This window comes from Microcaecilia unicolor, chromosome 6 (assembly GCF_901765095.1).
Source record: "Microcaecilia unicolor chromosome 6, aMicUni1.1, whole genome shotgun sequence".
Lineage (NCBI taxonomy): Eukaryota > Metazoa > Chordata > Amphibia > Gymnophiona > Siphonopidae > Microcaecilia > Microcaecilia unicolor.
In genome coordinates, this window is record NC_044036.1 from 56,006,090 (window position 1) to 56,032,975 (window position 26,886).

At 40.2% G+C, this 26,886-nt stretch overlaps 1 protein-coding gene across 1 annotated transcript in view; it reads right to left on the bottom strand.

The window, feature by feature from the left end:
- The window catches only part of ADGRL4 (adhesion G protein-coupled receptor L4), a 211,668-nt gene that overhangs the window by 62,557 nt on the left and 122,225 nt on the right, over positions 1-26,886 (bottom strand). Inside the window, exons 7-10 of the mRNA XM_030206932.1 lie at positions 26,202-26,366; positions 25,916-26,099; positions 9,915-10,031; positions 4,942-5,147 (exon numbers count right to left, since the gene is read on the bottom strand). Of these exons, the coding sequence (XP_030062792.1) occupies positions 4,942-5,147; positions 9,915-10,031; positions 25,916-26,099; positions 26,202-26,366 (672 nt within the window). The remainder of the gene's footprint in view (positions 1-4,941; positions 5,148-9,914; positions 10,032-25,915; positions 26,100-26,201; positions 26,367-26,886) is intronic.

The window sequence follows — 26,886 nt, forward strand, 5'->3', positions numbered from 1 at the left end:
ATTTTTGGATAAGTAAACTAACTTAGATTTTCTTTGCCCGGCTAATGGTCAGTATGGAATTTATAACATTCTAGCTATGTTGCATTCTAGCACTACCTATGCCTGCCACTTTCCTTGTTTCCTGCCAAATATTAGTTCATGATTTCATTATGTGCCTTGCAAAAGTAAGAGTCATGGGCAATTAGTTTATAGTAGAGCACTCAGGTATGATGAGTGAAAAGCTAAATCCACATTAAAGGGGGAAATTCTATAAATGGTGTCCAAAGGCGCTAATTCCGCACCCAATTTATGGCATGGAAATGCATTTTAACAGATGCAAGGTGCCGAAACAGGGCTGAAATGGCAGATTGGTGCGGAAATACACTTACACATCCATTTGTAGGATAGCACCTGAGAGTATGCACGTATAACTACAAAGGGGACGCTCCCATGGGAAGGGCATGAGTGGGCCAGGGACACTCCAGAAAATTGCATGAAGTATTATAGAATGTGGATCTGTGCCCAACTTGTGTGCCAGGATTTACACCTTGTTTCAGTTGGTGTAAGTCCTTGGATGCGGAATTCAGTGATCAACACAACTCAAAAAAGAGTGCTTAACCCAGTGCTCCCTTTGTAGAATAGCGCTGGACGCAATTTACTGAATCCAGCCCCAAATGGGAAAGGATTAAATTCCCTTTATTTAAAGGGTATTATAATCCCAATGTAACACTGGGATAAAAATCCTGTTTTAGGCTTCTTTGCTTACATCATTCTCCATTATTGCAAATGGCTTTGCTAAAAGCACTAGCATACATAATAACAGTTCTTGTTAGCTGCTAACAGTAGAGGTCCAGCACATTATGAAAACCTCTATTCAAGGGGAGAACAGATTTTTATATTTGGTTTACACTTTATGACTCATAATAGCAGTAATTTTGTTGTACTTTAGATTGACTGGACAAACCTTATCCATATAAATATCCTTCCTAGAAAGAGCTTTTCAATATGATTACTCATTTATGTGGATTTTCATCTATAGTGCTTTTATCTGTAAAAACAAAGCACTTTAGAAAAATCATATAATGGAAAATACTTTGTCCAGACATATAAACCTGCTAATAGTTCAAGTAGTGGGCTGATAACCAGGGAAGCCAGGTTCAAATCCCACTGCTGCTCCATGTGACCTTGGGCAAGCCACTTAATGCTCCACTACTTTGGATACAAACTTTGGGGTCTTTTACTGTAGGTTAGTGCATGTTATCTGCCACAGGACCCATTTTATTCCTATTAGTGAATAGGGCACACTGGAGCCCTTTAACAAAGGTGCGGGATGTGCCAAATTGGTAATTCATTATGGGGTCCTTTTACTAAGCTGCATGAAAAGGGCCCTGCGGTAGTGTGGGGGCTGTTTTTCCCGTGCACCAGGGCCCTTTTTTCCACAGCTGGTAAAAGCCCCCCTCCCCAAATGGGCACGTGGTGAGAGAACTCGTACCATGTGGACATGCGGCAGGGAGCCCTTACTGCCACCCATTGAGGTGGCGTTAAGGGCTTTCGCACTAACCCGTCAGTAACCGGGCAGCATGCGGCAATGCCCAATTACTGCTGGGTTACCGCCACGCAAGCCATTTCCAGGGGTTTTCTTTTTCCCAGGAAATGGCATGCACTCGAGGCAGGACTACCACCAATGACTGCGTTGGGTCGGCGGTAGTCCTGGAAGAGCAAGTGGCAAGTCCATGTTGGGCTTATCACCACTCTGTAAAAAAGCCTCTATATTTGGGGTTGTCTTCCCGGCAACTTTCAAGAATTTGGTTGATCCAAAATTCAGCAGCTAAATTAATATTTTGAAAGACTTGAACAGATCTTTGACTCCATTGTTAAGTACTTTGCATTGGCTGCCTGTTCAACTTTGAATTATTTTTAAAATATTTTGTTTTGTTTTTAAATTTTGGGATGGTACAGTTCCGAAAGGTGGACCTCAATTATTTTGAAAGGGTTTGAAAACTTAATTGTTTTCTAGATTGAGTGAGATGTAAGTTTCTACATTTATATGCTTATTGTTTAAGATGTGAATTACTGGTTGATTATCAGTCCCTTTTTTACTATTGTAACATGCTTTGAATCTTGATTAACTACTACTACTACTTATCATTTCTAAAGTGCTACTAGACGTATGCAGTGCTGAGAGTTGGCGAGTAATAAGTCCTGATAGCATAGTAGTACATTGACCACTAGGCTACTCCAGGAACCCACTTGCTGCTCTAAGAGAGATGACCATTATATTTCCAGCTGTCATAGAACCTGGTATGTACTGTCACTTTCACCTCTTACGGGGATTGAAGGGGGGGTCAGTGACCACTGGGGGATTAATGGAGGGGGGGTCATGCCTTTATACCTCCAGTGGTCATCTGGTCAGTTTGGGCACCTTTTTGGCACTTAGTCATTATTGAAATAGGTCTAGCCAAAAACATCCTTTTTTTGTCCTGGATGTTTTTACAATGTTCCATTATCACAGAAAAACATCTAAATCGTAAGCCTGCCCTAGTCCCACTCAAAACATACCTCCATCATGCCCCTTGAGATTTAGATGAACTGCATACAAAAACATCTTAAAAATTAGTTTGGGTGTTTTTATGAAAAAAAATGTCCGTATGTCACTTTGTGCCTTTTTTGGACTTGTTTTTGTTTCAAAAATGAGTCCCGTGATAGTCTCATTACAAATTATTTTGCATTTTCCAGTATAACAAAAATCAATGGGAAAGAGAGCTCCGCTCACTTTAATAATCTTCCAACAGAAGATAGCGGATCAAATCATAAAATTGCAGAAAATGAATTGATCATAAATGGTGGCAACTTAATCTTGATCTTACTTAATAAGATTACATATGATGCCACCATGTTTTAATCATAGGTCCCTACCAACCTCCTTCCACGGTGTTCACACAAATATAAATATATGAATATAGTGTAATACAAAAGAAACAGCCAAAACATAGAGCAAGGCTACTTAGCTTTGTTGCAGCTTAAACTGAGGGCCTCCCCAACGGTCCCGTTTTGCCGGGTCAAGCTTCATCAGGGGAAGGACGCCCAACTGCACGCCACTGCTCGATTAAATAATGGCTGAATTGTTGGCATATTGGGATTGAGCCATTATTTAATCGAGCAGTGGCATGCAGTTGGGCGTCCTTCCCCTGATGAAGCTTGACCCGGCGAAACTGGACCTTTGGGGAGGCCCTCAGTTTAAGCTGCAACAAAGCTAAGTAGCCTTGCTCTATGTTTTGGCTGTTTTTTTTGTATTGCATTTTCCAGTATAAAATATTTTCTGCCCTTGAGACATGTTTTGAGATACTGGCCCTGAATCTCAAAATTTAAATAAGCCTTCCAAATCAGAACTAACTAACTAACCATAATTATAGGGTGTTACTTTGTTCTGCAAGTATTTAAGATGATAGAACATCAGGACTTTATGCTGTGATTCCAAACAGAGGGCAAGAATGAGTGTCTCTCATATCGCTCCCTATAGCTTTGACCTATCTACATAAGTACATAAGTAATGCCATCCTGGGAAAAGACCAAAGGTCCATCGAGCCCAGCATCCTGTCCTCGACAGCGGCCAATCCAGGTCAAGGGTACCTGGCAAGCTACCCAAATGTACAAACATTTTATACAAGTTATTCTCGAAATTATGGATTTTTCCCAAGTCCATTTAGTAGCGGTCTATGGACTTGTCCTTTAGGAAACCGTCCATCCCCTTTTTAAACTCTGCCAAGCTAACCGCCTTCACTACGTTCTCCGACAACGAATTCCAGAGTTTAATTACATGTTGGGTGAAGAAAAAATTTCTCCTATTTGTTTTAAATTTACTACACTGTAGTTTCATCACATGCCCCCCTATCCTGGTATTTTTGGAAAGCGTGAACAGACGCTTCACATCCACCTGTTCCACTCCACTCATTATTTTATATACCTCTATCATGTCTCCCCTCAGCCTTCTCTTCTGCAAGCTGAAAAGCCCTAGCCTCCTTAGTCTTTCTTCATAGACTAACACAAAGTGAAGAATTAGCTGTGTGAGGTCTGAGTACTGGAAGAAATATTGTAAGACAGAATCGTTTACTGAATGACCCTGGTGCAGTTGCTTCTTTCATCCCACTCTGTTGCCGACTTTACTTTTTTGGTTTCTCATAAAATGGTGTCAGGCATAAAGAACACATGATGACGGGAATGCACAAAACTTTACTGTAGCCATGGCTGGGGGGCACGATCTGGATGGATGGAGTTCACAAATAAACACATTAATTTAAAAGTATGCAGATCTATTCACATACTTGCGAACTTTCAGAACAAACATTTACACCTGCTCTCAAGCAGCTATATGTGTCCACACCTGTATTCAAGGCACAATTTCTACTATTTTCACTAATATCTTATAAATGCACATCGGTGCCTATGAGTCTTTATTAAACAGTGCCTAAACAGGCACCTACTTGGCCTCTTAACCTAGGAGCCTTGTTATAAAATTATCCTCTTAAAATAACCCTTTCAGATAAGTGTGTTAGAAAAAAAATCAGTGCTGGAAAAGGGAGTCCATATAAATGCTTGCACTCTACAAACCAATCCTAAGCAGCCACACGATGCAGAAGATATTGTGTTAAATGGAGAGTAGTTAGGAGCGAGTGCTTTCTAATGATACGAATAACTTATTGGTTGCTGCCATAATGTATATTTTGTGCTAACAGTACTTTAAATAGTAGCATGTTATTGCTTTAATTGTATCTATTGTGCTTTCTTTCATACTCTTTTTTTCCTAATTAGAGCACAATAAAATAAGAATTACAGTACATAGAGGACAAGGAATATAGCAGTTCTGTTTTATGCAGTATAGCTAAGGTTGTTTAAAGCTAGTTGTGCAACAAATAATTAGGAGAGCTGTTTACTTTAGTCAGGCAGTAGTGGAAGGGCCCTTACCTTCACGTGTTTTAATGTGAATGTTATTTTCTCAAATTGATAGAATACTGGTGGGTTAGAGGTGATGGCAGCAGCTATAACTGGTGAATTTACGCTCACACTTTGTTGAGAATCAGGCTTGCTCATGGCCTCGTCCTGGGAGTTCTTGAATGATGCAAGCAAAGGTCCGATGCTGTCATACCGTAGAAATACAATTGCAATAGAACCTGCCAATCAAAAAAGACATTTTATTTATTTGTTGCATTTGTATCCCACCTCTTTGCAGGCTCAAAGTGGCTTACAATACACCATGAATAGTGGAGATAGGACAGTGTATTTATTTTTATTCCATTTGTACCCCACACTTTCCCACTCATGGCAGGCTCAATGTGGCTTACATGGGACAATGGAGGGTTAAGTGACTTGCCCAGAGTTGTGCCTGAAGTGGGAATGAAACTCAGTTCCTCAGGACCAAAGTCCATCACCCTAACCACTAGGCCACTCCTCCATTTGGCAGTACAGAAGGATTTTGGGTTACATGATAATGGTAAAGCATAGTAGCGATATAACAAGATAAACAGTATAAGACATGCTTAGAGTACGGTCCAACTGAAAATCCACATGAAAGGGTGAACAATTGAAATCAACAAAAATGTGCATATAATGTAGAAAAATCTTACATTTTCTTTGCATTTTGCACTTTCTTTAGTTTGGATCTATGAGCTTTCATTTACAACTACCAGGAATTTTTCCCCTACTCTATGGAAGAAGTGTTATCTTTCTATTTTTCCACCAGCTCTGTGTCTTCACTGGTAAAATTCTGTTGGCAATAACTTTTGCTGCCCAATATTGTAGTCAGTTAAATTATGTGATATCAATAGATTTTTCCTTTGTATAGGTTGTGTTTTTTTTTTCATCTTCCTTATACTCTTTACTCTAGATGTTAAATTTTTCCCTGTCCTGTAACTCAGCATATTCATCATCCAAATAGACTACTAGCCCAATCGATAAAATGAGGAAAATGGTTAAAAACAAGTTATAGGATGGGCCACAATGGTTAGGACTTAAAATGAGACATGGACATTGTTTTAAAAACACCATCATGGAAGTCCAAACCAGATGTATTCCACGTATCAACAAAGGTGGAAAGGACAACAAGTGACAACAAGTGAGTTGATTAAATTTGCAGATAACACAAAACTATTCAAAGTTGTCGAAAGCACATGCGAACTTTTAAAAATTGCTGGAAGACTTTAGGAAACTGGAAGACTGGGCATCCAAAAGGCAGATGAAATTTAATGTGGACAAATGCAAATTGATGCACAATGGGAACAATAATAGGAATCATAGTTGCCTGATGCTAGAGTCCACCATAGGAGTCAGCACACAAGATCTAGGCGTGTCGGAGGTGTAGAGAAGGCGGGACTTGAGCGTGCCTAACACTTGGCATCTTTGGCCCATAATAAAAAAAAACAAGGACGTCCCTGACGAACACTTGGATGTTTTCACCCGGACGTGTTTTTATTATGACTAAGGCACAAAAAGGTGCCCGAAATGACCAGGTGACCACCGAAGAGAATCAGAGATGACCTCCCCTTACTCCCCCAGTGGTCACTAACCCCCTCCTACCCTCAAAAAAAATCTTTAAATATATGTCGTGCCAACCTCTATGCCAGCCTCAGATGTCATACTCAGGTTCATGACAGTGCATGCAGGTTCCAGGAACAATTTTAGTGGATACTGCAGTGCACTTCAGACAGGCGGACCCAGGCCCATACCCCCCCTACCTTTTTCATTTGTGGAGGAAACAGTGAGCCCTCCAAAACCCACTGTACCCACATCTAGGTGCCTCCCTTCACCCGTAAAGGCTATGCTAGTGGTGTACAGTTGTGGGTAGTGAGTTTTGGGGGGCTCAACATACAAGGCAAGGGAGTTATGTTCCTGGGAGCATGTTATGAAGTCTACTGCAGTCCCCCTAGGGTGCCCGGTTGGTGTCCTGGCATGTCAGGGGGACCAGTGCACTAGACATGCTGACTCCTCCCACGTCCAAATGGCTTGCATTAGGACGTTTTTGACATGTACGTCTTTGGTTTCGAAAATCGCCGAAAGTCAGAAAAGTCCATGTATAGGGATGTCCAAATCTAGGGATGTCCAAATTTAAGGATTTGGACGTCTCTGACGATATTTTCAAATGAAAGATGGACATCCATATTTTTTTTGAAAATACGAGTTTCCCCACCCCTGGATTTCACCGTTTTGAAAGGACGTCCAAATTGCAACTTGGACGTTTCTTTCAAAAATTGCTCCTCCACGTGAATTAAAGAAACTGAGTGGTAAGACTGAAGGCAAAAGTTTGTTTGTGGCCCAGGTCTGCAAAGCAGTGTTGGACCCCTGAGAAACTGAGCTAGTGTAGGGGGTGGGAAAACTTGGGTTACACTAGTATTCTATAAAAGAAAGTAGATACCTACATTACTTTATAGAGTAGGCTCCTACTGCATACCCAATTATAAAATTACTTCCATTAGGGTAATTCTTTAATGGGGCACCTAGATTTAGGTACTAGGAAAGTGCCTATTTAAAGTCTATAGAAGCCTATTTTTCTTTATAGAACACTAGTGTAGGTGGCTTAAAATGTGCTTCTATTCAAAGCTCAAAACTCCAGACATAGAACTGGTGTAAATGCTCATGCCTAGATTGCATATGACCATGCATAGATCATATAATTTTATAATCTAACCAGCATTTGCACATGGTCTTGCTGCTTAAAACTAGGCAGCTCCTTATAGAATCACCCCCATTAGGCCTGTGGTTCTCAACCCAGTCCTTGGGACACTGTGAGCCATTCTGGTTTTCAGGCAATCCACAATGAATGTATGAGATAAATTTGCATATAATGAATGCAATGCATGCCAATCTTTCTCATGCATCTTCATTGTGAACATTTTAAAAATCAAACTGCCTAGGTGTCCCAAGTACTGAGTTGTGAACCTCTAATTTTTAAACAAGAAAGTGTGACATCATTGTCCATTCATTTTAACACCCCCCCCCCCCCCCCCCCCCCCCCCCCCCCCCCCCCCCCCAGCATTATTCTCTCTCTCTCCCGGACAGCAACATCCATCCATCCATCTATGCTGTAAAAAAAACCCTCAAACACCATCTCCAACAGCATCCTGCTCTCCTTTCTCCACTCAGGAACTTTCATTCTTCTTCTTTCCTCCTCTAGCACAAAACAGCACAGAAAAACAACCAATTTTAAGAACTCAAAAAGTCAAGTATAAAAATTGCTCAACCCAGTCCTCAGGACATATCTAGTCATTCTAGTTTCAAGATATCCACAATGAATATGCATGAGATAGGTTCACATAAAATTTATTATATATTTGGATTTTGCTTACACCTTTTTCAGTAGTAGCTCAAGGTGAGTTATGTTCAGGTACAGTAGGTATTTCCCTGCTCCTGGAGGGCTCACAATCTAGTTTGTACATGAGACAATGGAGGGTTAAGTGACTTCTCCAAGATCACAAGCAGCAGCTCTAGCCACTAGGCCACTCCTCCACTCAGAATGACAAAAGAACATACAAATCTGTTTCATTCATTTGTTCAATTTACTTATCTGTTAATCCCATTAATATTACGTTATTATGTTTACTACAAATTGTATATTCTTCTTACGACTTGTAATTCTTTTTATTGTTACTATGTAAGCCGCATTGAGCCTGCCATGTGTGGGAAAATGCGGGGTACAAATGTAATAAATAAATAAATATTTTATGGATATCCTGAAACTAGACAGGCTAGGTTAGTGTGCCAAGGAATGTGAGAGGAAAACCTTCATTTAAGCTAATCACTCACTCATTCACTCACTCACTCACTCACTCACTCACTCACTCACTCACTCTCTACCCTCTCTCTAGCCAACAGTACCCAGTAGCCCTCTTCCCCCCTGCACAACAATATAATCATTCCACTGCCCTTTACAAAATCTCCCTCAAAATCTGTAGCAGCACCTTTATCTCCCTTCTCCTCTTCCACCCTCCTAAACATTAATTCTTTTGCTTAACCCCCCCCCCCCCCAACTTCCAGCAACATTCCTTGTTCTGCCAGATCCCCAGTCCTCTGGAATATTTTTTCTTCTCACAGTGTCACCCCCCCCCCCTCCACCTGCACCCTGGAATACTTTTCTTCTACCCACTATCCCTTCCTTCACCATCCCCGACAAATATTTTTTTCTTCTCCTCCCAGTTTCTCTCCCTCACCCATGACCCCTGGAATATGTTTTCATTTCTCAGCTTCCCTCCTCACCTTCAGAATAATTTATTTTTTTCTAACCTTTCTTAACCCCCCCACCAAGCCCTTTGGAACATTCCTTCCCCTTGGGACCAAGATCAAAACCCTCCATGTATGTTTCCTTTCCTTCAGGACCGGCAGGCAGACCAAGTTGCCCCTGTCATCTGTAAATTGCTCTTTAATATTTGTTGGCACTCTGGTGCAGCAACAGCATCAGGAGTAAAACAAATGTGCCAGTCCATTGAAGCACGTTAAATGCTGCTTCCCTTTTGGCTTCTCTGTGCAAGGCATGCTGGGACTGAGACACTGTGTTCTTCAGTGGTATGTCTTAGCTCTGCCTGCCTCTTGATTATACAAAACAGGTAAGCCAGTGACATGAGAAACGGCATTTTGGCGTCCTTTATAATAGGTGTGTTGAGCCACTGCCTCACCTAGCTCATCATGAGTGAAGCTGGCCATGCTCTGGAGCATCTTCAATCCCAGAGAGCTGAAGACCCAATGCAGGGAGTGAACCACACAACCACTGAGCCATCAGGCTCACATTAAAAAAAAATTCTGAAATATTTAAGTAACAGTTGAAGATCTGTTTTACATTGAATACAGAACAAAATAGTTTGCAATGGTACTGCTAGACTTCTCATAATACTCCTTTATTTATACTGTACAAATTGTGTCAAAAAGACAGGATTCTTGACAGCCTGACTTACCATTGAATACTGTTGCCTCTGTTTTCCTGGGAAAGATTTTTATATAATCTTCTTCCATATGTGCATGAGGATGAATGTGTTTCATGTGCTGTGAGTCAAAGGCAAATACTTTGAGAGCTGTAAATGAAAGAGTAAAAATACAGTGTTTCTGCAATCAAAGCTCTATTAAAAGTAATAAAATCCGTCACTTATTTTTAACCTAATACACATGCTGTCAAGTTACATAATTATGAAGACATTAAAAATATTGTTGTTCACAGAATTGTTGAAAAAATACATCAGTAAATCATAGTTCAAGCATAAATCAATGTCTGCATCATACAAAATATGGATATTTGAAGAATATGAAATTAGACCTTGTAAATAGTAATATGTTTACTTTTTAAGCAAAATATTAAAATTGTATTTTTGAAAATGAGGATTGAAATGTTTGGCTCATTCTTCTTGTGCTGATATGTTAGAAAGTCTACTTGTTAAAAAGGTGACTCTTAGAACAAACTGGTCATAAAGTGATGGAAAATGCCGACCACTCTATGTAATACAGATGTGTGCTGTCAAACAGACATTGCCCCTCAGGACAATAACTATATTAGAGAATACCGAGGTCTTGACTTTGTTCATTTTAGGAACCCAAAGCAGTGTTTCAATCATCCATGATGGGTATACAGAAGAAAGGTCAACTGTGTTTCTCACCTGATAGGACAGAATTACTAATCTAAACCATATATATTCCTTATAGCAATTTTTGAAAGACATAGGTGCACAACAGATCAACTGTCAAAGAATGCTTGTCAGGACATTTTGAATAGTTCTTGAAAGCTGAATTTTGGAAATCCCTGCTGTGCATGAAGCTGACTCATGGAAAACGCAATAATAGCTCATCTTACTGGCTAGAGGTTGTATACTTAAGTACTATATTTTGGGTATATATTAGTTGGATATATTATACTCTTGAGAATGAGTATCTTTAATCTTCTTATGGAAAAGAATCATTGTTGAAAAGAAAGACTTCAGAAAGACTTTTAAACTAACACCAATGACATTTAAAGTGGTCTTCAAGTCAGATAGGTCACCACTTTGGTATGCAAAGCTCATAGTGGTTCTTTCAGGATATTAGGTTTGTGGCTGAGCTCAGATTGATGAAGAATTCAGCGATGAGGAAAAGAAAGACTGGGGTGAATTGTGGAATGCAATTTGGTAGGTCAAGGTATAGGAATAGATCACAATAATCATGGTTTTTAGCAGAGGTAATGTTCTGCCCCCACTGCATGGGGCAGCTTGTGCTGTCTGTGTGCGACTGATTATATGCTTGTATATTTATTAAGCTATGTATATGAATCAGATCCTTGCATCAGATCCTCTGTGATTGCCCTTATGAACACCTGTGTTTTGTTCACATTGCCTTTTGGAGCTTTGTAGTTACTGCTTGCCTCAGGGCATGCTGGGAGGAGCAGAATTCCCCTCCCCCTCCAATTGCTCCAAAATAAAGAGAGATGGAAGCTGTGCCTAGGTTATAGATCCCGGGTGTTGAGAGACCCGAATCTCTCCATACTGAAGCAGTAAACTGCTGCTTGTTTTTTCCTCTCAGTATAGCAATTCATAGCGAATTTTTACCTGTGTGGCTGTGTGGTTACCTGTGCTGTACTGTGGTACTGTTAGTGCTGTGTTTCAGTATTTCAAGCACCAGTCACCGAGTTTTCCTTTCTGGAGCGGGGCTAATCACAGACTCGGACTCAGTCCGCGTGTACAGAATCCTAATCCATCTCAGCTCAACTGAAAGTGATTGAGTTGTTTATCTTGTCATCAATTGTATTAAATAAAGAATGAAATTGAGGATTGGAGTCGACTCTTGGTAACAAACAGCCCTGGTTTAAGCCTCTGGATATACAGGGTCAAAATTAATGCTTTATAGAGACCAGAAGAGGCAATATCAAGGCCAATGAGTGAGGGAACCAAGAGACAGGAATGAGACTGAAATGATTAGCAAACAGAAGAAAGAACAGAATAGAAACACAAACAAGCAGGAGATGATCACAGGTACCAAGAATGCTAAAAAATCATCCCACACATTCCTCAATCTTCACTTCCCCAACTGCAGAGGTCTAAAATACAAACTAACGCATGCGTCAACCTTTTCCTACTTGACCACACAATTCTGGAACGCGCAACTTGAAGACGATCCATGAACTAACCAACTAATTCTGCTTATTAGTCACCCTAATTGTTGTTAGTGTTCTCTCCTTATTCTGCTGTAAAATTCATGTGTTGTACTTCTCTACTTTTGTAATTCATGTAAGCCACATTGTGCCTGCAATTGTGGGAAACTGTGGGGTATAAATGAACCATAAATAAATAAATAAACTTCTGCAAACTACTGAAGACCCATCTCTTTGACAAGGCATATCACAAAGATCAACAAATGTGAACCATTACACAAATATCCAGAACTGCTTAAAGAAATTCGACTCATGAAATTAGTTCGCTACTCTACTATCCTGCTTAACTATTATCATGTTACCCAAGATCCTTAAGCAATACTAAATGTATATTTTCTTATAGATTTCCACTATTCATAATGTAATGTAAGCCACATTGAGCCTGCAAAGAGGTGGGAAAATGTGGGGTACAAATGCAATAAATAAATAAATAAATTCAAGTTGGCACAGCAGTAGAAAGTGGGATCTGAAGAGCAGGTTAAATATTGCAGTCAGTCCATGTTGACTTCTGCTTAATTGAACTGAAAAATTCACGGAGAGAACGATATGTTCTGGAAAACAACCAGCACCAGGTATCTGGATAGTTTACATAGAAATTGTAGTTGGGCAACCAAAATGGCAGATTACTTTTAATTTGAACAAGTGGAGGAGTGGCCTAGTGGTTAGAGTGGTGGACTTTGGTCCTGGGGAACTGAGGAACTGAGTTCAATTCCCACTTCAGGCACAGGCAGCTCCTTGTGACTCTGGGCAAGTCACTTAACCCTCCATTGCCCCATGTAAGCCGCATTGAGCCTGCCATGAGTGGGAAAGCGTGGGGTACAAATGTAACAAAAAAAAAAAAGTGCAAAGTGATGCATGTGGGAAAGAGAACCCAAACCATAGTTACATGATGCAAGGTTCCACATTAGAATCACTGCCCAGGAAAAGGATTTAGTTGTCATCGTTTGAAACCCTCTGCTCAATGTGCAGCGGAAGTTAAGAAAGCAGATAGAATGTTAGGAATAATTAGGAAAGGAATAGAAAAGAAAGCTGAGAATGTTATAATGCCTTTGTATCGCACCATGGTGCGACCACACCTCGTATTCTATGTGTAGTTCTGGTCACAGCATCTAAAAAAAATGATATAGTGGAATTAGAAAAGGGCAATGAAAATAGTACTACTGGAGAGCTAGGAAAGTTGAAGGACCTTAGTGGCCCTTTTACTAAAGCTTAGTGTGTGCTATGAGCCATGTGGCCCATAGGTATAAAATAAGATTCACAGCATTTAGTCTACATTAGGCCTTAGTAAAAGTGCCTCTTAAATTGTTTTTCCTACTTTGATTATCCAAATATTTCATTCTTCTTTGTAAAGTGTCCCTTTTCTTTAATCTGAATAGCACATATATCCCACAGTTTTTTTTACATTCACATTTCAATTTTATTTACTATATTGCCTATAATTGTATATCCACGTGGTTTATTATGTATAAAATCATAATCAGGGAGGAAAAGAGAAAGCCACAAAAGTATGCCTAAGTTACAATAAATTAAATACAATAAGGAGAGGTAATAAAATATACTCCATGATACACAAGGAAAAGGAGGGGGGGGGGGGGGTTATGGTAAGACTAAGACAAGGACAAGTGTTATTCTGCCACACCTGGGAATGCGAAGCATCGTATAATGTAAGCCTAATTTAATTAGAAATAGAAACACCCTTATTGAAAATTTCTGAAAAGATATTTCAGAGGACATTGAAATCCAAAGAGTCAGTGCAACAACATCAAAACATGATGTTCATGCTACATGAGAACATATCTTAAGATCGCAAGGGATTGTCAATAAGTTTTGCTGTGAGGATCGAAGAGAATATATTGCAGAATAAGGAATAAGAGCTCAATGCCAAAGTTTTAAACTTCAATCAAAATGATAGAGGAAACCGGTGTTCTGTATTAACAACAGGGTAACACAATGAAATGTATTCATGCCATGGATTTGTTTAACTGCTGTGTTTTGTATTAGTTGAAGACATCTAAGTTAATATTGAAAGACACCATGTAAAAGTGAATTACAATAGTCCAAGCAGGTGATATGGGAGCATTCCTAAAATTTAAGTGTGCTGTTATAGAATAACAGGGATAGGTACATAATGTAGGCATATACATTTGCACCATATTTCAGTTGGTGCAAATGGCTGCGCCTAAAATTAGGTGCGATTCCCAGGTGTAAGTGCTATTTTATAAAACATGCCTAACTTTAAGCAAGGCTTATAGAATAGCACTTTTTTTCGTGTCATATATAGAATCTAGCCCTTAGTGGTATATCAAATAAAAGAAACCTGAAACTTAGTGCTTACTAATGGTGATAGTGTTTGTGATGCTATATTAAGTGATCATCTGGCATCCAGTGATCACCAGATGGTTTAACATTAAGATAGGTATGGAGAGAGTTCATTCAAAAGTGAAGGTTCTAGATGTCAAAAAAACTAACTTTGTTCAAAGAGGGAATTACTTCAAGGAATTGACTGAATGGGAACATCTGTAAGAGTTAGAAAGCAGTGGGCAAAACAGAAAGGAACTATTGTAGGGCAACAAACCTTTTTGTAAGGAAAGTAAATAAAAGTAAGAGGAAACGGAGGCCACTTTGGTTCTTAAAAGTAGCTAAAAGGAAAAAGAGGTTAGCTGTTATAAACAAGAGATCACAGAAAGATGAAGGCAGGCTACAATATCTGGAAAAGTTAAGAGAATCTGGTAGAGTGGTCAGGAAAGCAACGATGCAAATGGAAGAAATAATAGCCAATACGGTAAAATGGGGGGACAAAACATTTTTTTTAGATATGTTAGTGACAGGAGGAAGTGCAACAGTGACATTGTGAGACTCAAAGGTGAAGGGGAGGAATCTGTAGAAGATGATAAAGATAAGGTTACCCGGTAGAGTTTAGAACTCATTTTAAGATTCTGTTGCTAGTTTTTAACTGATTATTGGTAAGATCTCCCCTGTCATTTCTGCCTCTTTTCATATACATCAGCCTGTCCATTCTTTGTGATCTTCAACTGCTAATCTGCTTGATGTCACCCCTAATAGGGCTATCCATCTCAAAGAAAATAGATATGATTGGCCCATTGTTGTGGAATGCTTTGCTCATAAATAATAGAGCCTTAAGGAATTTTAAAGATTTTGAGGTGGTGCTCAACACTCTTCTGCTTCAACAGGCTTACAAAACATCTTGCTATGTTTTAAGATGCTTGATGATTTTAGTTTTAGCTGCATTTTTATTGTTTTATGATTGTATATTGTTATTGCGTGTTTTTATTGCAATGTTGTATTGATTCTGCTATTGTATATGTTTACTTTGTTCTCCTCCTAGAATACTGTGGATAGAGTAGAATATACATTTTTGTAAATAAATAAGGCAGAATTGCTTAACAAATATTCCTGTTCTGTGTTCACTGCTGAAGGGCCAGGAGCAGGACTGTAGAAGGCCAACACAAATAGGAATGGAGGGGAGATAGTCCCTGAATGATTTTCAAAGGACTGTGTTTGTAACGATCTGGCTAAATTAAAGGTTGACAAAGCAATGGGGTTGGATGGCATACACCCAAGGGTACTAAAGGAACTTAGGGAAGTTCTAGCGACTCCTGTGGCGGACATTTTCAATGCTTCTCTAGAGTTGGGAGTGGTCCTGAAGAACTGGAGAAGAGCAGATGTGGTCCCTCTCTACAAAAGCAGAAACAAAGAAGAGGTGGGAACTAGAGGTTGGTAAGTCTGACTTTTGTGGTAAGTAAATTAATGGAAACATTTTTAAAACAGAGAAAAGTAACGTTTTTGGAATCCAGTGGATTACAGGATCGAAGGCAACATGGGTTCACTAGAGGCAGGTCTTGTCAGACAAATCTGATTAATTTCTTTGACTGGATGTCAGACCTGTGAGTTCTTGTACCAAGTAGAGCGCTGCCAAGCCTGGTACTCGGACCAGGTTCTGCTTAGCAGCTGGACAACTCCGGGTTTCCACCTGCGTTGATTGCCATTCCCCAGAGGTTGAGCCCCTAAGTGCGGGCGGCCTGCAGGTCTTACGAGATGGAGCAGGAAGTGGGTTGATGAACGTGATAGAGTGCTGGCATCTGACATCAACAGGGAGAAGGGGCACAGCTATAGGACAAGAGCAGGGGAAGGAGGAACCAGAAGACAAATAGGAGAGAAACAAGGGAAGCCAGGCAGAGGAAGAGCAGACCCAGGTGGGTGGAAGCAAAGCTCAAGGAGCCTGGAAGTCAGGCAGAGAGAGAGAGCAGAGCCAGATGCATGGAAGCAAAGCAATCAAGGAGCCTGCAGCCAGAGAAGAAGTACACACACATGGCTCAGGGCTGTGCCAGTCAAGTGTGCGTGTCGACGGGACCCTGCGGAGCCTGAGGACACCACTTGCATTGAGGTAGGGGACATGACAGTACCCCCTCTGCCTAGGTCCAGGTTTGGATGGGTAGCGGGTATGGAACTCCCGGATCAATTCAGGTGCATGGACGTTGGCAGAGGGTTCCCAGGAATTATCCTCTGGACCAAAGTGCTTCCAGGATAGCAAATAGAACAACCATCCCCTTTGACATTTGGAGTCCAGAACCTCATCTACCTCGTGTCGACAGGACCCTGTGCAGCCTGAGGACGCTGCTTGCATTGAGGTAGGGGACATGATACTGGAAGACCAGAGCTGGATTGAGGGAGAGCGCTAGATGAGTTGTACTTAGATTTTAGCAAAGCCTTGACACAGTTCCGCATAGATGACTAAAAAATAAACTGAGTGCCCATAGTATGGGCCCTAAAGTGATTGACTGGATTATTAACTGGTTGAGTAGAAAGTGACAGAGGGTAGTGGTAAATGTAGCTCATTCTGAGGAAAAAGATGTAAGTAGTGTACCGCAAGATTTGGTTCTTGGGCCAGTTCTTTTAAACATTTTTGAAAGTGATATTGCTGAAGGGCTGTCTGGTGAGGGTTGCCTCTTTGTGAATCATACCAAAATCTGCAATAAGGTAGACGCTTCTGATATGGATAACATGAGGCAGGACTTATCAAAGTTAGAAGAATGATGTTGAATTTGGCAGCTAAGATTAATTTTATTTATTTTTGTTACATTTGTACCCCGCACTTTCCCACTCATGGCAGGCTCAATGCGGCTTACATGGGGCAATGGAGGGTTAAATGACTTGCCCAGAGTCACAAGGAGCTGCCTGTGCCTGAAATGGGAATTGAACTCAGTCACCCAGGACCAAAGTCCACCACCCTAACCACTAGGCCACTCCTCCACTAATGCTAAAAAAAAAAAAAGCAGTCATGCATTTGGGCTGCAAAAACCTGAGGGAGTGGTACAGATTAGGGGGTGAAGAACTTTAGTGCATGAAAGAGGAGGGGGACTTGGATGTGATCATATGATGATCTTAAGGTGGCCAAACAGGTAGAAAAGGCAACAGCAAAAGCTAGAAGGATGCCTCGGTATATAGGAAGAGGAATGGCTAGTAGGAAAAAGGAGGTGATGATGCTCTTGTATAAGACTCTGACCTCATTTAGAATATTGTGTACAATTCTGGAGACCATAACTTCAAAAAGATATAAACAGGATGGAATCTGTCCAGAGGGAGGCTACTAAAATAGTCAGTGTTTTTTGTCATAAAATGTGTAGGGAAATACTTAAAGATCTCAACATACATACTTTGGAAGAAAGGCGGGAGAGGAGAGATACGATAGAGACATTTAAATATCTACATAGCATAAATGCACAAGAGACAAGTCTCTTAATTGAAAGGAAGCTCTGGAATGAGGGAGCATAGCATAAAGGTGAAAAGGGATTGACTCAGAAGTAACCTGAGGAAATAGTTCTTCATGGAAAGGGTGGTGAATTCATGGAATGGCCTCATGGTGGAAGTGGTGGAGATGTAAACAGTATCTGAATTCAAGAGAGATTGGGACAAGTACATCAGATTTCTAAGGGAGTGATAGGGAGAGTAGATGACATGGATGGGCAAAGTGCATAGGCCATATGGTCTTTATCTGCCTACATTTTTCTATGCTTCAGTGTTTCTATGTGTAATCCTCCCTATTATAACGGGATTACTAAAGTCTGCTATGTTGAACTCCAGAAGAGCCATCAGAAAGCAAATAAAATAATAAAATGATGTAACTCGATTGTAATTGATATTGGATGAACATAGCCTTCCACATGTATTTTTTAACATACAGAACACAAGAGGTATGGCTTTAGTTTTATTCCTGTGCATTTTGGATATAAACTAATTGTTTACCTTTGACTGTTGAATTTTTTGTCTATATTCAGGCTTATTTTCGAAAGAGAAGGACACCCATCTTTCGACAAAAATCGGAAGATGGCTGTCCTTCTCACAGGGTCGCCCAAATTGGCATAATCGAAAGACAATTTTGGGCATCCCCAACTGCTTTCTGTCGCAGGGATAACCAAAGTTCACGGGGGCGTGTCGGAAGCGTAGCGAAGGCGGGACTTGGGCATCTTCGACCCATAATGGAAAAAAAAGGGTGTCCCTGATGAGCATTTGGACGACTTTACCTGGTCCTGTTTTATTTATGACCAAGGCACAAAAAGGTGCCCAAACTGACCAGATGACCACCGGAGAGAATCGGGGATCACCTCCCTTTACTCCCCCAGTGGTCACTAACCACCTCCCACCCTCAAAAAACAACTTTAAAAATATGTTGTGCCAGCCTCTCTGCCAGCCTCAAATGTCATACTCAGGTCTATCGCAGCAGTATGCGGGTACCTTGAGCAGTTGTAGTGGGTGCGGTGCACTTCAGGCAGGCGGACCCAGGCCCATCCCCCCTACCTGTTACACTTGCGGTGGTAAATGTGAGCCCTCAAAACCCACCACAAACCTACTGTACCCACGTCTAGGTGCCTCCCTTCACCCGTAAGGGCTATGGTAGTGGTGTACAGTTCGAGGTAGTGGGTTTTGGGGAGCTCTGCACACACGGTAAGGGAGCTATGTAGCTAGGAACAATTTGTGAAGTCCATTGCAGCGCCCCCTAGGGTGCCCGGTTGGTGTCCTGGCATGTCAGGGGGACCAGTGCACTACGAATGTTGGCTCCTCCCATAACCAAAAGGCTTACATTTTGTCATTTCTGAGATGGGCGTCCTTAGTTTCCATTATCGCTGAAAATCAGAAACGACCAAGTCTAAGGACGACCATCTCTAGGGACGACCTAAATGTCAAGATTCGGGTGTCCCCGACCGTATTATCGAAATGAAAGATGGACGCACATCTTGTTTCGATAATACGGGTTTCCCGCCCCTTCGCTGGGATGTTTTGCGAGGACGTCCTCAGTAAAACTTGGGCGTCCCTTTCGATCATGCCCCTCATTGTGTTCTATCTTCCTTTTTCCTATTTGAAATTGTAGTTCCTTTTATTTTTTAGGTTTGCGTTTAACTGTTTTTAATAGGTAAACGGATTGGTTTGTCAGGTAAAGCGGTATAATAAGTACCTATAAAGAATAAACAGTAAATGTGCCACTTACAAAATGATTCATAACTTGCATAACAATGTCACAAAGTTCTATATAATATAATGCCTTAAATGTATATTGGGTCAGATTCTGTAAATGGTGTCTAAAAAATAGGCGTGTCCAAAAATAGTACTTAGCACTATTCTATAAACTGCACCTAAAGTTAGGTGTCATTTATATAATAGCATATAGCACTAGGGAACACATTTAGGTGCGGCCATTTATACCACTGAAAACCTGGTATAAATACCCACACCTAAATGTAGGTGCATTCCCTGAATTCTATAACCATGTGCATAAATTTGAGGAACACCCCACAACACGCCCACACTCCTCCCATTGCCATGCCCCCTTTCCAGCTACGCATGTTAGAATTTACATGCGCCTCTTTTTAGAATACGCCTATAAAGAAGAACACATAAATTCCAGTTATTGCCAATTGGTGCTGATAATTGGTTGTTATTAACCAACTATCATCACTGATTGGTTCATTACTCAATTGAGGTGCGTGCGTAAATTGGGTGTCCGCCCAATCTAACATGGAAAACACATCACACCTTATATAGAATATGGGGGATTATCGCTGAACATTTAATACTGTATCATTTAAAGAGAGTCAGTCATGGCTGGATTACGTCCAACTGGGGTTAGCATTTTTATGAACTGGGATGGGGCTATGTTCTTATCAAGGCTGTGCTCTTAGATTAAATAATACACTTTTTGTTTATTTACGACTCAAACTTTTACAGACTTTTGTTCAGTTTGAGTTGAGGCACCAGTCCTCAGTTTTACTTCAAACTAATTTCATTTATTTTGTCTAGAGAAAGGAAACTTTTATCTTCCTTTCATATTACAAACAACTCTCCTCATTTCCTGTGATTTGAGCTGAATCTATATTTACATCTAACCCTCCTCCTGGACAATGAAAAATTAAGCCTACAGCAACCTGCCTTCACCGGACCATCCGAGAATATCAGAACCAGAAACTACAAAGTGAGTAACTACAAACTGTAAGTTGAAATTTTATTTTAACTACAAAACTATTTTTAAGATTCTGATTCTGTTAAAAACTAAAGTTTACCATCAACCCTCCCCCTGCATTAAGTATCCAAAGAAATTCACACAGAAGTGAAAAGTATTGTCATTTGTTTCTCTCTTGCTGGAAGCCTTTGATCTCCCAGGCCTGGTCTGTCCTTTCAATTAACTGAGAAAGCATTTGATCCTGCAGTGCCATCAAGTAAGAGTACAGATCCTCAGAGTTTTTTTTAGCACTATAGGGCCAGTGAAATTTGTCTAAGGAGTTTCTGACACAAAGAATGTGCCTTGGCCCAGCAAACCGAGAGACCTCAGGGATCCCAGTTGTGTGTGGGAGAAGAAACTATAATCCTTACCCACTAAAAAGAAGGCAAAAGTGCAAGAGGTCAGACACCTACATAACAGTGCTAAAAAGATCACCTTACTGCTATACCAAAGTTACCTTCAGAGTACCCTTTTGCCAGATCAACTGCTAAGAAATCTTCAGTGATCCTGGCTAGATGAAAACAGAGGTTTACTACAGACTGAACTATGTCCAACAGATTTTAACATCCAACATTAACGAAGACCAGGAAGACGCAGTGGAGGGGTAGCAGTCCTGATTCAGGATTCAATCAAACTGCACAGAATTGCCATCCCAAACTAAATGAATCAGAATCTCTTTTAATCCAGTTTGACGAGGAGAAACCCATCCGTCCCCTGTTACTTTCTTCGGCATGTCAATCATCCAGTATCTAGTTTTCAGTACTTAGGCATTATCCTTGACTCTTCTCGCTCTTTTCTGCTACCAGTCTCACATTTAACTGAGGTTAGTTTTTTGGCTTTCCATCAACTCAGAGCAATTCAACATCTCTGACACAAATTCCATGCATTAATCCTTTCCTTTTTTACTTCTTGTCTCAATTATTGCAATATTGTCTACACCCATCTACCTCATACCACATTGTGTAAACTACAAACACTCCAAAATACAGTCATCAGGTTGTTATGTCATGCTCATCAATCAGACAACATCTCACCTTTATTGAAAAAATATCATTGGCTTCCTGTTGAACAATGGATTATTTTTAAGGTTGCATTGCTTACCTTCAAGGCTCTCCAAATAGGTGTTCCTGACTATCTTTCCTGCCTAACCATTTCTTATTACCCTACTAGGACCCTTTGATCCAAAGCTGATCATCGACTAGTTTTACCTGGTAGAAGGCTAACCTGCTTGGAATCTACGTGACACGGTGTTTTTTTCTACTTCTCCCTTCACTCTTGGAACAATCTCCCTCTCTCTCCGTAGCAATATCTCAAGAATTTCAGTTAGCTAAAAATTTGTCTCTTTCAACAGGCATTTGGAGATATGGTCTGACCAAATACACAATCTTACCTTTTACAATATCTTGATTGATATCCCCCTACATACCATTACCTTTCTAACTTCCTGATTTCCCTTCCCCTTTTTCAACTATTGGTGTGATTGTCATGCTTTCCTATATTTTTAATGGAGTTTCTTTCTTACTTACCTCTATTTTAGCCTGTACACTGCTCTGCTAGTCAGAGTTATATAGAAAGTCTTGGAAATAAATAAATGGCATACCGAGCACCTCATAACACATTATTTGTGCAAGAACTCCTGGATCTGACTACACAAGTGACCCTGAATTACCCCAGGATGGTGATCATGGGAGATTTCAATCTACACATCAAAACCCCAGACATCACCACTGATGCTTTCCTAGACACAATGACAATACTAGGATTCACACAGGTGATCAATTCTCCAACTCATGAAAAGGGCCGCATACTAGACTTGGTATTCTACAAAGGGGTTGACATCACAGAATACCAGGATAGCAGTATTGAAATAACACCCCTATCATGGTCAGACCATTTTCTAATTAAGTTTTTCCTAAGTGACCGCTTGAAACAAATGGCACCTCACAGAGTTTGGAAAGAGATCAGAGACAAGAGAAAGCTGACTGCTGAGAATTTCCTAAAGGCCTTGGACCTTGGACTATCCACATGTGGATGAACAGACAGAATAGGTTGACAGTTGGAATACACACTTAGCCAAGACCTTAGAGAAAATGGCACCACTAAAAAAGCTATTATGCCCCACTCACAAACGCTCACTTTGATTTTCTCTAGAACTTCAGTTCCTTAAGCGCGAAGGACAGAAACTGGAAAGGAGATGACATATCTCGCCTTGATGAGGACAGGCTAAACTGTAGGAAAAACATGACAAAGTATCACCAAGCCTTAACAACAACCAAAAAATAATATTCCTCTCAATGCATTGCACAGGCTGCCAATTCAACCAAGCACCTGTTCAGTATAGTAAACAGCCTACTGCAACCCCTACAACAGAACAAACCTGCCCAGTGAAAACTGAATTGCAATGATTTTACTGCATATTTTGCCAACACAATTAAAAGTCTCCACCAATATTTACAGGCAGTCCCATCAAGTCTTCAATCAGCTAACCGGCAGGAGTACACAACTCTTCCCCTCCTGACAGACATATGGGACATTTTTAAACCCAATAACAGAGGACAGCCTTGACAAAATCCTAAGAGACCTTTGACCAACTAAAGAGCAGCAGGTAAGTATGGGCCTCATAGTAGTTGCCACAAAAATTGTGAATTTCTCTCTTTCTAATGGCTACTACCAACAGCATTAAAAAGGGCAGTGGTGTATCCTTTGCTAAAGAAAAACAACCTTGACCAGGACAAACTTGAAAGTATCCAACATCCCATTTCTAGGAGAACTTATACAGCAAACCATCTGTGTTCAACTCAGTGATTGGCTAGAAGAGAGAAACTGGCTAGATTCATGTCAATCTGGATTCAGACCCGGTTATAGAACAGAAATGATCATCGTATCCCTACTAGATGAACTTTACAGAAACCAAGACAGGGGATTTGCTTTGGTGTTAGTACTGCTAGATATCTCAGCAGCTTTCGACACTGTGGCTCATGATATCATGCTAGCATGAATGGCATAAACAGGTATCAATGGAATAGTACTTGTTTGGTTCAGATCCTATTATACAGGCAACAGTCCATACTGCTTTGCAGCACCTCATTGCCACCATGGGCACTGACCTGTGGGGTACTACAAGCATCGATTATGTCACTTATTCTGTTCAATATCTACCTCAAGCCACTAGCCAAGCTGATTCAGTCAATAGACACTCAGTTCTACATCTATGCGGATGATGTGCAGATACTCATATCCACTGAACCTGACTTGCCCACAGCCCTGAATAAACTGACTACCTGTCTAACATCAATTAAGAATGGGCTAAAACCAACAAACTTTGCCTAAACTCAAGTAAAACCAAGCTTCTCTGGGTCCCTAACACAAGTGGGCACATATCTGTCATCAAAATCTCTTTTGGGAAGTATGAACTCCCCCTCAAATCACAAGTCAGGAATCTTGGAATACAGCTAGATTCAACGCTTATTCTGATCCCCCAAATACAAGCAACCTTCAAGAGCTGCTTCTACCATTTGGAAAAACTACACTGCCTCTCTCCTTACATTGAGAAGTCAAATCTTTGCATAAGAACATAAGTATAGCCATACTGGGTCAGACCAATGGTCCATCTAGCCTAGTATCCTGTTTCCAACAGTGCTAAGCCAGGCCACAAGTACCTGGCAGAAACCCAAATAGTGGCAACATTCCATGCTACCAATCCCAGGGCAAGGACTAGCTTCCTCATGTCTGTCTCAATAGCAGACTATGAACATTTCCTCTAGGAACTTGTCCAAACCTTTTTTTAAACCCAGATATGCTAACCATTGTGAATACCATGATAACATCAAGATTGGATTACTCTAATGCACTCTACACTGGTCTGACTACAAAGAGTCTGCACCAGCTCCAATTGATTCAGAATGTGCAGCAAGACTAATAGAAGGTTGTAAGCAACCACGTCACACCATTTCTGCAAAAACTTCACTGGCTAGCAGTACAATAAAGGGCTCAATTTAAACTCTATGTCTGATCTTCAAGGCCCTTAAAGGAAATGGCCCGAGTACTTGAAGAACAGGGTCATCCTCTACACACTTCCAAGGACACTAAGGTCCTCCCCCAAGGAGTATCCCTAACCACACCCAGTCCAAAGGATATTACACGATGTGATAACTGCAAGCGAGCCTTCTCTGGAGTAGCCCTCACACTCTGGAATGCACTCCTTGAAAGGCTTCACTTAACACAAGAGTATCTCTACTTCAGGAAGCAGGAGAAAGATTGGCTCTTCAACCTGGCCTTTAATAGAAGAACTAACTTGCCAGTCTCACACACACACATACACAAGGAGTGGCACTGGCTGAACACACTGTATCAGGACATGTTTATCCACTCCCACCCTAGCTAAGATAATATTTTAGCACCTCTCCGTCTTCATGTGCAACTTTCTTTAACTTAGTCCCCTTATTTTCTAACTTCTGTTACTTACATATCTATATGTTCCATCTTTGCTTATACCCTACGCTGTCTATTAAAATGTTTTATTACGTTTTGTGTAGACATTGTAAGTAGTATACTATGCCATACTTTGTATTATTTGAATATTTTTACTGCTATAATTGTCTATTGCGTATGTTTGATTCATTCTTACTGTACACCGTCTTGAGTGAATTCTTTCAAAAAGGTGGTAAATAAATCCTAATAATAAATAAATAAATAAACTGATTGCCTAAGCACAGCCCAACAATGGTTCTCTTCCCCCCTCGATTCTTCCACTGCTTAAATGACAAGACATTAAGGGCCCCGTTTACTAAGCTGCACCTTAGTAAACAGGGCCCTAATGAGAAATATCATTATTATATGAAAGAAAACATTATATATATATATATATATATATATATATATATATATATATATATATATTATAATGATTAGAAAAACATTGAAATTCATGTTGGATAATAAATGTGGCAGATGGCAGTGAAAGAGTTAAAGGCATAATAGCTAGGGGAAAAAACTCTGTGATGCTTCCCTTCCTAGGTGTCCTAAGCATATGCTTATTTTGCCTAATGGTTAATCCAAGGCTGGCGTCAGTACTTTTTTTAATTGGGAAATAGAAATATAGTAGGTGTGAGACATTTGATAGTCATTCTTTTCCATTATATTTTTAAAGTGTTAGACCATCACTGCACTCAGTTGAAAATGTCCCTAATCATTCCAAAATGTTACTTTAAGAATGGATAATGCATGTATAATTTTCCACATTATGAATTGCTTAGCAGTTCTTGATATCTTACCCAGGTCACTTGCATTAATATCTAACTGTGTCATCTTTTTAAAGTTTTTTGCTAAATTTAATGTTGCCTGTTCCACAGTGTGCATCAGCTTGGTGATACTTTTCCGTCTATTATCCTCGGAGAGCTCATTCCAAACTGTAATTTTCTCCTTTTCAACAAAATTGTTCACTGTGTTAACAAAAGCCTGTCAGAATAAAAACACAATATTTTTTTCAGAAAGATTTTTTTTTCACTTTTCATAAGCGATAATATACATAAAAAAGATTGCCAGGCAAGAGTCACTTACATTAATAGTTGTATTTGTGAGTGTTTCTTTGTCAGGAACAATGAGCAATGGATAAGATACAGCTAGAGCTTCTACATAGGAAATCACATCTACAGGTAAGAGTTCTCCTGTGGTGCTCTTTCTGATTTCTTGCAGTAAAGCCAGGGGGTCTTTTATATTCTTAACCTAAGGGGGAAAGAAAAAACAAAGACATTTGACAGGAAGTCTTGGGCTTTTATGGAAACAAAGTGAAGTTTCATAGCATGAAAACACTGGTTTCTCTAACTCAAGGCTGATGTTGAAACTTTACTCTTTTGGAAGATGAAACTGAAAACTTCTCCCTATATAACAACTTTTAAAAACTGCTTTGAAAATGATATTTTAGACATTTTTTTTTAGGGAGGAAGAATTCTGCTCTATGAAAGAAGGATGCATATTTTTTACCGAATGAATTTAGGTTCTTTCTGTTTGTCTTTAAACATTTCTTTTATCATTCATGAAGTGACAGCAGAGACATCATTTTACTTCTTAAGGGGTCCTTAAAAACCATGCTAGCAATTCCGGCTTGGCAAATGAGACGAAGCCCATGCAATCTCTATGGGCTTTGTTGCTTTTGCCATGGCGAAGCACTAGAGTGGATTTATACAAGGAGACCTAAGTTTTTTGGAATTTGTCAGTAAAGTGGATTTCCTATATTCATTAAAAT